Here is a 12345-nt window from a genome sequence, read left to right on the forward strand (position 1 = left end):
CCACAGTCCAAAGACATGCAGGTTAGGCGCATTGGCGATCCTAAAATTGTTCCTAGTATTCTAGGAGTAGTTCTTGATAAATTTCAGTCGGGTTTTAGAACAAATCACAGCACAGAAACTGCACTCGTTAAAGTAGTAAATGACTTGCGGGTGAATGCAGACAGAGGCCATTTATCTGTTCTCATCCTCTTAGATCTGAGTGCTGCATTTGACACCATTGATCACAACATTCTTAGAAATCGCCTTAGTCAATGGGTGGGCCTCTCTGGCAGGGTCTTAAATTGGTTTGAGTCCTACCTGGCAGGGAGAAAATTTTTGTTAGTTGTGGTAATCAAATCTCGAAGACACATGATATCCGATATGGTGGTCCACAAGGCTCTATCCTGGGTCTGCTGCTCTTCTCAATCTACATGCTTCCGTTAGGTCAGATTATCTCAGCCACAACGTGAGCTACCACAGCTATGCTGATGACACACAGCTGTACTTATCAATAGCACCTGATGACCCTGATTCTCTTGATTCACTAACACAATGTCTGACTTGTATCTCAGAATGGATGAATAGTAACTTTCTCAAGCTAAATAAAGAGAAAACTGAAATTTTAGTGATCAGCAATAATGGATACAATGAGGCTATTAGAAATAAACTGGATACATTAGGATTAAAAGTCAAGACAGAGGTAAAAAGCTTAGGGGTGATTGTTGACTGTAATCTGAATTTTAAATCACATATTCATCAGACCACTAGGACAGCATTTTTTCACTTAAGAAACATAAGTAAAGTTAGACCTCTTATATCACTGAAAGATGCTGAGAAATTAGTTCACGAGTTTGTTTTCAGTCGACTAGATTACTGTAACGCACTCCTCTCAGGACTACCCAAAAAAGACATAAATCGTTTGCAACGAGTGCAGAATGCAGCTGCTAGAATCCTAACTAGGAAAAGAAAATCTGAACACATTTCTGCAGTTTTGATGTCACTACACTGGTTACCTGTGTCATTCAGAATTGACTTTAAAATTCTGCTTATGGTTTATAAAGCCTTAAATAATCTCACTCCATCTTATATATCAGAATGTCTGACACCTTATATTCCAAATCGTAACCTCAGATTCTCAAATGAGTGTCTCCTTAGAATTCAAACTTAAAAGAAGTGGTGAGGCGGCCTTCTGCTGTTATGCACCTAAAATCTGGAATAGCCTGCCAATAGGAATTCGCCAGGCTGATACAGTAGAGCACTTTAAAACACTGCTGAAAACACATTACTTTAACATGGCCTTTCTATAACTTCACTGTAATTAAAATCCTAATACTCTCTATCTCCAACTCATTATAATAACTATTCATGGTGGCTCTAAAATCGCTACTGACCCCTACTCTCTTTTCTGTTTCTTTTTCTGCCTGCGCCACCTCCACCTACTCAAAGCTTCATGATGCTCCAACAATGATGGACGGATTAAAAGGCAGAAGTCTACGTGACCATCATCATCTTCAAGTCTTTCCGTGTGAACCCTAAATCCAAAGAGGACTGTTTCATTTATGTTAGGTAGAATGCCCAGAGGGGACTGGGTGATCTCATGGTCTGGAATCCCTACAGATTTTATTTTTTCTCCAGCCGCCTGGAGTTTTTGTTTTTCTGTCCCCCCTGGCCATTGAACCTTACTCTTATTCGATGTTAATTAATGTTGATTTATTTTGTTTTATAATTGTGTCTTTCATTTTTCTATTCTTTAATATGTAAAGCACTTTGAGCTACTGTTTGTATGAAAATGTGCTATAGAAATAAATGTTGTTGTTGTAGTATGTGCTTGATATGTGGATGTGTGTGCCCTGCAGTGGGCTGGCACCCTGCCCTGGGGATTTGTTCCTGCCTTGTACCCTGTGCTGGCTGGGGTTGGCTCCAGCAGACTCCCGTGACCCTGTGTCAGGATATAGTAGGTTGGGTAATGACTGACTGACTGACTGACTGATTCTAGCAGCTCCATTCTGCATTCGTTGTAATCGATTGATGTCTTTTTTGGGTGGTCCTGAGAGGAGTGCGTTACAGTAATCTGGCCGACCGAAAACAAAAGCCTGAACTCATTTCTCAGCATCTTCCAATCATATAAGAGATCTAACTTGCTATATTTCTTAAATGGAAAAAATGCTGTCCTTAGTAATCTGATGAATATGTGATTTAAAATTCAGCTCCGAGTCAATAGTTACCCCTAAATTCTTTACCTGGATCAAGTTTATTTCTAATACCCTCATTCTATCCATTTTTGCCAATCACTAAGGTTTCTGATTTCTCCTTATTCAGTTTGAGAAAATCATTACTCATCCATTTAGAAGCACAAGTAAGACATTGGTGGTTAGTGAATCAAGAGAGTCGGGGTCATCAGGCGCTATTGATTAATACAGTTGTGTGTCATCAGCATAGCTGTGGTAACTCACGTTATGCCTTGAGATAAAGGCCCAGGATGCAGTGGCCATCCCATAATAAAGGGGCAGAACGTCACATGTTTGAAGTATCTGAAGGATTTACAGTTTGCTCTGTTCTTTGTTGTGTGTATTCCTGTGATTTCAGTAACGTGACTGTATGCCGTGAGCGCGACCCATGCAGGGGTCAGCCGGCCGGAAACTGGTAGCCTGACTTCCTCTACACCTTCGAGGCCTGCCGTAAATGAAGACGAGTGCATTTTTTTTGTCTTTCCCTGGACAGGTGGAAGTGCTGTCAGTTGTTGCCCAGCAGATTCTCAGCATTCAGCAGGCCATCATTCGCAACTTAAAGCGCTTCCTGTTCGAGGGAACTGAGCTCTCGCTCAATCCCACCTGCTCTGTCTTCATCACCATGAACCCTGGCTACGCGGGACGAGCCGAACTCCCCGACAACTTGAAGGTAAAGTGCTTTTCATTAAGTGATGTGAGGTGCCGTCCACCACTTGCTAGCAGCCATACCACCTGTACGTCAGAGCAGGTCATCCCCCTGGAGCTACGCACGGTCAGGCCAGGTCAGTGTTCGGATGGGAGGCCAGCCTGGAAAAGCTTGGGCTGCTACCGGCGGAGGTGTTGGTGAGGCCAGCAGAGGGCACTTACCTTGTGGTTCGAATGTGGATGCCAATGCCCCAGTGCAGCGACGGGCACACAGTGCTGTTACAATGGCACCATCTTTCAGATGAGAAGTAAAGCAGAGGTCAAGACTCTCTGTGGTCAGAAAAGATTCCCGGACATTCTTCGTAAAGCGTAGGGTCCTGACTGAATTGCCCACCATGACCATTCTATCCCCTTAATCGTTCCCTGTCGCTAATTGGCTATCCATTCTCACCGCTCACCATTAGTGATGGGTCGTTCTTGAACGATCCGTTCATTTTGAACGAATCTTTAATGTGACTCGGGAAGAACGAGTCGTCTCGTGGGAGTGATTCGTTCAGTCGCGCATGCGCATTTACGCAACTTCCTATAGATTCTGTATTGGAATAAGCTTAACCAACTCAGTCTGAGCCGGAAAGAGAATTGATTAGTTCATCTCTCGAGTCTTCGGGTTCGAGTCGTCCGTTTATCACGTGACAGCCCCATAAGCTTAACCTAGTATGCAGTCTGAGCAGGAAAGAGAATTGATTAGTTCATTCCTCGAGTCTTTCGAGTCGTTTGTTCTTTTGTCACGTGACCACTTACCGACTCAGTACCTCAGTCTAATACTAACGTAAAATTCCATTTGTTGTATGTTGGATCATATTTAGAAATTATCATAAACTTAGCAAAAAATCTAAAACGCATTTTCTTATAGATAGAAAAGGTCTGTCAATTTCTGTCACTATGATTTTGTTACAGTTTCTTGAGGATCTGTGGTGTGTTATTTTATAAATAATCCTGTTACAAATAAATTATAGATTAATTATTGTGATCAACATTCGTGTAAGCAGTAGATGTGTTAGGGAGGTAACAGGTAACATTTTAATTATATTTTGCTGAAATGAACTGTAACATATGACAAGACACGTTGTAAGTTTTGGGGTCTTCCGCCCCGTATACTGTAACAGAAAAAACCAGCAGTCAATCGCTTTTACAAACATAGAAAGCAAAAAGACAAATGAGGGGAGAAATGGACGGGCTTTTTATGAGGGCGGACCGGAGATTGATGTGAAGGATGCTGGGTATTGGTGATGGATTCTGGGAACTGATGTCATCAAGGGGTCATCGGAGGGATTAAATAGACCCGGAAGTGCGTGCTTCCTATAGCCGTCATGGCGTTCGCTTATGTCTCTGAGGCCTCGGGCTTTCTGAAGAAGAAAGAGAGGTTAGTACCCCGTCGTAGACCCCTCGCGGCACGTTTTCCGTAACAACCCGGGTCAATCCGCTGTTCCCCAAGCACTCGTGCCTGACAGAACGAAATGACTCGAAAAAAGATTTGTTCATTTTGCTGAACGAGACTCAAAGGTCCGAGTCGGTAAAATGATCCGAACTTCCCATCACTACTCATCATCTAATGTGTGGTGAACATTCTGGCACAATAATGGCTGCCGTCGCATCATCCAGGTGGGTGCTACACATTAGTGGTGGTTGAAGTTACGCCCCACTGTCAATGTAAAGCACTGTATCAATGTACATAATTAATTAGTATGAATTAATAAATCCCATGGTGGGTAACTACACCGGATGAGCTGAACCGCCTGATAACTTGACTGTGGTTTATATTGAGTCATGTGATGTGCAGTCCACCAATGAAGCGCACGGGGGTGACTTGAACTCTGGCTTTGTTGTATGACAGCTCAAAGGTTTTTATTAAAGTGATCGGGTCTGCAGCCGCACAGAGAGCCGACAGTGGGTGACTTGAACCCCGGCTAAGCTGTCAATGGTGGGTCGGGAAGACTCGGAGGGGCACGAGATGAGCCGCCCTTGAGCCGCAGAGCCCTGCGATTTCAAAGATTTGATCCGACAGGCCATCCAGTTTCCTTTGGGGTTGATGGGATTGGTGCCAGGGACACCCCCTGAACCGTCTCAGTATCCTCAGTAGCTCTTTTCCCATCAGGGCACTCGTTTTCTTTCTCATGTTGTGTCTGTGACGGCGGGCTTTTGACTTTTTTTTTTTTTTTTGGACCTTCAATGCATAACAACACTTTTTGTGGTTGCAGGCCCTGTTCCGTACCGTGGCTATGATGGTCCCAGACTATGCCTTAATTGGGGAGATCTCGCTGTACTCCATGGGCTTCATTGACTCCAGAAGGTAAGGATGTCTGCCTCCTGACATCGCCCACAGCACACTTTGATCTGCCGGAGTTCTTCAAAAACGCTCGTCCTGCTGCTGCCACTCACCCTGTCCCACAAGAGCTCATTAGGCAAACAAGACGGTGTGGAGGAAATCCAAACTGCTGTGCCAACATCTCCTCTTCAGCATCTAATCACACGGTGCCACAAGTGATCCTCTTACCTTGTGTTTTGCTTGGATTGTGTGGACCCTCTACATGTAAGAGGCCTGTCGGTCCCAGTCTGCATGTTACCCAGCATTCGTAACTGAGGGTCAGCGCAGGCGGCCAGGTCAAGTTTGACAGAAGGTGGTGGGAGTCTAATCTCATGGGCCATGGCGAGCTTCTTATAGCTGTCAATATGTTTTTTTTTTTTTTTCATTTTTGGCAGCTATTCCTTGGTCTCTACAAATACTTGAAATATCCTTATTAGGGATTTTGGAGTCCAAGAAATCCAGTGGTTACGTTCATCTTTTGTTTCCATTTTTTAATGAGAAAGAGTCTCTGGATATTTTTGCGAGTGAACTAAAAGACCAGGAGTCAAGAAACGTGTCCTGTCTACTTGGTAGAATTCTATATTCCTCTGCTTTCCCCTTTTATATTTTTTTATTGTGTAGACTTTATCAGAATGCCACAAATCCCATAGGCGTACCCCTGTTTCTAAGGTATTGTACTGCATCACTTCTCCTCACCTTCCCTTCCACATTTATAACCTCAGGCAATTGGGGAAAGTAAAAGGACAAGCAGGAGTTTATTTATAACTTTAAAAAAGGCATCATTGATAATGTGCATAAAATAATAACAATAAGCAAAGTACATGTGAATATTGGCAACCATACCACCTGATAAATGCTGATGTGTAGTTTCAGGCGGCACACAGACTTGTAGTTACTCAAATGTCTCCGAGTTAACCTTTAAACCGCTGGAGCCGGCTATTGTCTCAGGCTCCGCCTGCAGTGGCTGCCTTTCCAGCAGCTCTGTGTGCGACTTTATCTTTCTACCTTTTTCTCTATTTCACTGATCACTCCTATCACTTTCTTTTATGTGGACTCGTTCCTGGACACTTTTTACTACATTGTGAATTTCCCCTTGGGATTAATAAAGTATCTATCTATCTATCTATCTATCTATCTATCTATCTATCTATCTATCTATCTATCTATCTATCTATCTATCTATCTATCTATCTATCTATCTATCTATCACCACATACATCTATCTATCTATCTATCTACTCATTGAACTCCACAACCAGCATATAAGTTGTTTTCCAGTGATCTAATTTGCCATCTATCTATCTATTATATAGTGCCTTTCATATCTATCTATCTGATGAGTCTATCTATCTATCTATCTATCTATCTCACCACATACATTCAGCAGCCAGCTCATGACCACTGGCGCCCCCTAGTGAATCGACATCACTGTCCGTGGGATTCTGCCTCTGCACTAGACGAGCCTGCAAGCATCAGCACTTACCTCTGTGTGTTTGGCTCAGCGATTTACTGAATTTCAGCAATGGCGTCAGTTGCACTTTGTGTATATTGTTACAGTACCGTATTTACGTGTGTACCACACGCACATTTTTTCCTCTAAATTAGCATTAGAAAATCAGGTGCGCGTCATACACAAGGAAATGTAATTCTGTAATGTTTACTTCTTCTACTTGGGCTCTCTCTCTCTCTCGTTCGCTTGCTCGCGCACTTTCTCTCCCTCTCGCACACTTGCGCTCTCTCTCTCGATCGCTCGCTCGCGCACTCGCTCTCTCGCTCGTTTGCTCACGCACTCCTGCTCTCTCTCTCTCGTTCGTGCTCTCGCGCTCTTTCTCGCTTGCGCTCTCTCTCTAAAAGCTTCCTATACAATCACAACACGCGTCGTACACGGGGCAAAACGATTTTCGCAATTTTGTTTGTAAAAATTAGGGTGCACGTCTTACACGAGGGTACATACGGTAGTTTTTTTTTTATAGTTTTTACAGTTCATTGGCAGTGTGTCAAATGATCAGTGTTGCAGCAATTGTGATGCTCTTTGCATGAAAAAAAAATGTGTGTTCCATTAAAATTTCACATTTTCTTTGTGAATTGTGACATTTAAAAAGTGCAGCAAAAAGTATTTGGCATCCAGGGGTGCATTAACCCCCAAGTATGTGGCAATTTAAGGGTTAAGGCATCGTTTCTAGTCAGCTGCCGCTTCAAATCCCGTAAACACCAGAAGTGACTCCTCTCCATTGGGCCCTTGAGCAAGGATCTTAACCTGCAATTTACTCCATCCTGGGTATGACTTTAACCTGCATCCAGCACTTGCAGGGAAATCTTGGGGGTTGGTGGCAGGATTGGCACTCCAGCCACTGTAGGAAAACCTCACAGTGTTCAGCGTGGTGCTGAGGTGTCACCCGCCGCACAGCAATGCGGGTGGTTTGCCGTGTGGCGGGTGCAGTAATGTGCTGTAATCAGCGCCTGCTCGCAACTTCTCTCTCTCTCACTCTTTCTTTCTTCAGGACGGGCCACATGCCTGTCTCAATATGGCTGCTGAGCTGTGTTCCTAGGTGTATTGTCTTTATGGCCATGATGAGAGAGAGAGAGAGAGAGAGAGAGGTAAAGCGACCACATTTACAGATTCTCAGTCCAAATCCTTACACCAATAGGGGTTTGAATGGTCAGCTTTAGACCAATAGAATTCCAGTACAGCTCATCCCCCAGTTCAAGAGCGCTGTTTGGGGGTGGCAGGTGGGGCGAATTCCCCAGGCCCCATTCCTAAGGGGGCCCCGCTCTTGAGGTCCGCGTATCTCGTTCAAGCAGATTTGTCAAGTTGTATTCTCCAGTATATATATATATTTGAGATGCTTCTAAGAGGAACCCTTTAAAAATCCCTCTTCAAGGTCTTTGAAAATATTCCATAGTCCACTTTCATCGCCCGAAAAGGGTCGCCAGCGTAATCCCTTCCTAAAATAGGTATAGCCCATTAGTCGTTGGGTTGGCTTCTGTTTTGACTTGGGAACAACTGATGGACTCATTTGTGTCCAGAGAGCCGACCATCGTTTCTTAGTCGAGTGTTTGGTTCAGTTTGCTACAGTAGGCCTTGTTGAAACAGTACGGGAAGTGTTTGGTAGTGGAACGTGCAGCAACGTTTGATTACTGGTTTAGCCGTATCGCTGTCGATGCCACGAGAGGAAGAGATCGTGGCGCACTTTTTTAATAGATTAGATCGTTATATTTTGATAATGTCTGCGTGTTATCTTGCAAAAATTTAGCTGAATACTGTAATGAGAAAATCCACTTTATGTTAACATTATTTTTATTAAATTCGCATGCAAGTTTATACAGTCCACACATACCGGTAACAGCGTTTGACGTAACCAGCCCCGAGTGGGGTTGGTCAGCCCTCGACCCCGCACACCCCAGTTGCTTTGTTTATGGCTCTCTGGATGAGTTTTAGGCTTTCAGTCTGATGTTCCTTTCCCACTACTGCCATTTCACGCCTATTCCCAAGACTTCCCAGCTAGGTGGCCTTCCTGCGGGGCAGGGGGGTCAGGGTTGGGGGATGCTAAACCAGCTTTAAAGTGATTAAAAGACTAAGCAAGGGGGTCAAAAATCCAATAAATCACAAAAAGCACAATAGTAATCCAGTAACTCAACAAAAATTCACAAGAGACCCTCCACATTTATGGGATGGTGGCCAGTTCTTGGTGGTGATTGGCAGGTGATCTTCACTCTTGCGGGACCACCCACAAAATGCATGGAATGTAACACAGGCATAGATGCTGTATTATCGTAGTATTTCCCTCTACTTACCCTTTACCTGTTTTCTTCAAGTGTAAGTGTACTCGTCAAGTTTGTTATCGAGTCGGTCTACTGTTGCACTTTAAGATTAACACACACATACATAGCTATACGCATACACACAGACCCTACTCACAACAGTGCCCCATGAGTGACACACACATGCTGATTAACCTCCAGCACTTTTAACCACACAAGTGCTTTAGGAATAACACAGCCTTTCACTCTCTCAGCACTTCAAGAGACTTATGTATTATCGGCACGAAAAATGTATGATGTTTTAATGATATCTCAGACCTAAATATTACTTTTAGTCTGCAAGAATACATTTAAACATACAATTAGTCAGCACTCATGACTATAGGCCATTTATCAGCCAAGAATGCCTTACTTTATGCCCTGTTCCCTACTTTTGGGTGGAGTTCTCACCCTTAGCCTTAATAAACCTGGCAGCATGGAGCGAATGGCAAATCTCCGGCTGCTCCAGGTGCTCAGAGAAATCTACCTTATTAATTCAATCACTCTAGACATTAAGACAAAGCATAGAAAGTTAAAAGCAGAGTTATTACAAGAATAATGATAATACCAGTAGAACAAAGAATAATAGAAAATAGGACTGATAGTAAAGTCTGAATATATATATTGTGAAAAAGGCGCTATATAGCGCCCTTGAACCCTCTTTAAAGAAAAGCTCACAGTGAAAAGTTAAAGATGAGTGGAATGAATTCCTGTCCCGACAGTCCATAGTTCCTTACTCCTTCCGGTCAGGGGTCCTTTTCTTTAACCCGGAGCGTTGTTAGTTCCTGTGACCAACACTCGGGTTATAGGGCATGAAAGAGCCCATAAGCCCCCACAGCTGTTCAGCAGGGTTGTGATGCTTTTCTGATGACCAGATGGACAATATATATGTATATAGTCTTTAGAAAAGCTTACGAAAAGTTAAAGATGAGTGGAATGAACAGGCGCCTTGTTGACGTCGCTCTGTTCTCTTCTGACGTTCTTCATCCCTTCTTCTTCCTCTCTCCTATGTTGCTCTTCAGACAAGGCATATTTATTCTAAAATTCTTCTGTGGGTTTTGCAAGATGTGATTATTAGATATTCTGATTGGCTGGCTATCAATATGATGAATGAATTCGCCGTTCATTTTCCCAAACAATAAAACTTTTTTTGATGTTCTCAGAGGGTCGACAGGTCTTCTTTCCCCAGGCTGTAAAAACATTAAATGTCCATCCTTTCTCAGATTATAAAGTAATTGATAGCCTGAACCACCAGCATGTCTTCCTTTCTTTGTTGGAACAGCTGTTTTAAAAGTGAGGTATAACTGGGGAGAAGATCTGCTTTGATTTGTCCTGAATGTAGTTCATCTGCTGTCTTGTCTTGAACAAAATATAATGGAGATATAAACCGAAATGTATAGATTTTGTACCCCACAACAGATACAGTACAAACACATAGAACATAAAGAATGCTATACATCAGTGGTTCTCAAACTGGGGTGCAAAGTAACAAAAAGGGGGGCGTGAAGATGTGAAAAAAAGAAAACAAGGATCAAAAATATGAAAAATACATCTATTGAAACCAAAACAAATGAACTTAAACTACATTCTGATACTAGAAAAATAGATATAGAGTTAGATAAATGTCAATAAAAGTTAAGTAGGTATAATAAAATATGTTTCTATGATATATTATTAATTAAAAAAGAACAAATTGGTATTAGTGGGCTCCTTTCAAAAAAACGTTAGGGGGCGCGATTAAAACTGTTATGAAAATTCGGGTCGCAAATACTTAAAGGTTGAGAAACGCTGCTATACATCATAAACAAAAGAAAGAGTAACACGTACAAATAAATAAAAAATGTACAACAAACACACAAAACAAGCGTAAGAACCCCGGCTGAGATATAACACTCTTCAGAGTGTCACTGTTCAACAAAGGCTTTTTTGAAAATAAGTCTTATTTATAAAGATTCTCTGTTGCCCTTTGTGTTACTAGCCAGGGTTTGTGACGTTATTTCCCCCTCTCCAGGTCATAACACAATCTTTTTCTGATAGAGTCACCAAAAAGCAAGGCAGGAGCAAAGACTGGTTTGTGTAAAAGCAGACAAATCCAAGATTCGAATCTTTAAATCATGAGCAGGGGTCCAAATCGGAAATTACACAAAGAAATTAAGCTCAAAGAAAACCAGAAAGACCAGAAGTAACGCCGAAACAGACATTGGTCATTTCTGATGGTGGCTGCAGTTCACCAGCTGCAGCATCAGGTGGTCCTGCCTCCTTGGGCACCACATACAGGTGACAGGGCGCATAACAACTAATGTAATGCACAATTATACAGTAATTCATACTCGCAATATTAGATAAATACAGTAAAAATAACAAAATAAAAACAAAAACAGAAAAATAGAATTGAATATAAAAACTTAACTAATTAACAAAATAAAACTAAATAAACCCAGCATAAACTTGAGCCAGGGTCCAACATACATTAACACCCCACACATTGTTCTGTTTCTATTCAATATTCAAGGATTCTGACATTTTTGATGTTTTCTCTTTCTCCAGCCTTGCCCAGAAAATCGTAGCCACCTACCGCCTGTGCTCAGAGCAGCTGTCATCCCAGCATCACTACGACTATGGCATGCGGGCCGTGAAATCCGTGCTGACCGCCGCGGGGAACCTGAAGCTGAAGTATCAACAGGAGGACGAGAGCGTCCTGCTGCTCCGAGCCCTGCTGGATGTCAACCTCGCCAAGTTCCTGGCCCAAGATGTGCCCTTGTTTCAGGTAAGCTGTGGGGACAAATGAGGCACGAGCACCGCTGGAAGGGTCATCTCTGAACATTTTGGGGGGGGGAGTGTATGGTCAATTTTTAATATTGCGTTCATAAGAATTACTTAAATTATTTTTTTTTTGTTCAGCGCCTCCTGACTCACTGGTACAAGAAAACCGCCCACGTATGCGAGATACCGTTGGACTCATCTTGATGTCTAGTTATACAAGACCTCATTGTTTTTAGGGTCTGCTTCTATGTCTGGTCCTGTAGACCCTAAAAACCTTTATTTTAAACCATTTTTGTGCAGGAAATGACACCTTTATGATAACAAGTAAAGCAGTAGGTTTACTTCAGATGAGTCAGAAGGACTTGAAATTCTGCTGCCACATTAATCGACTTAATGTGATACAAGGGATGAAAACTTGAAAAAAGAGGGATCAGTGACGATAAACATGTGGACTGTCCTGTCATGCAATGCTGAGAGACTTGATTCTTTATCAGTGGTCCTAGTCCTCCAAGTGCCACCCCAGAGGGTTAAAAATGACAAACATAAGCATTGTAAGAAAGGCGC

General features: G+C 42.6%; 1 protein-coding gene across 1 annotated transcript in view; it reads left to right on the forward strand.

Annotated features, from left to right (window-relative positions):
- The window catches only part of dnah3 (dynein axonemal heavy chain 3), a 302407-nt gene that overhangs the window by 214358 nt on the left and 75704 nt on the right, over nt 1–12345 (forward strand). The window contains exons 31-33 of the mRNA XM_039775085.1: nt 2701–2877; nt 5111–5202; nt 11566–11785. Coding sequence (XP_039631019.1) covers nt 2701–2877; nt 5111–5202; nt 11566–11785 — 489 coding nt within the window. The remainder of the gene's footprint in view (nt 1–2700; nt 2878–5110; nt 5203–11565; nt 11786–12345) is intronic.

The sequence above is a fragment of the Polypterus senegalus genome, chromosome 13, assembly GCF_016835505.1.
Source record: "Polypterus senegalus isolate Bchr_013 chromosome 13, ASM1683550v1, whole genome shotgun sequence".
Lineage (NCBI taxonomy): Eukaryota > Metazoa > Chordata > Cladistia > Polypteriformes > Polypteridae > Polypterus > Polypterus senegalus.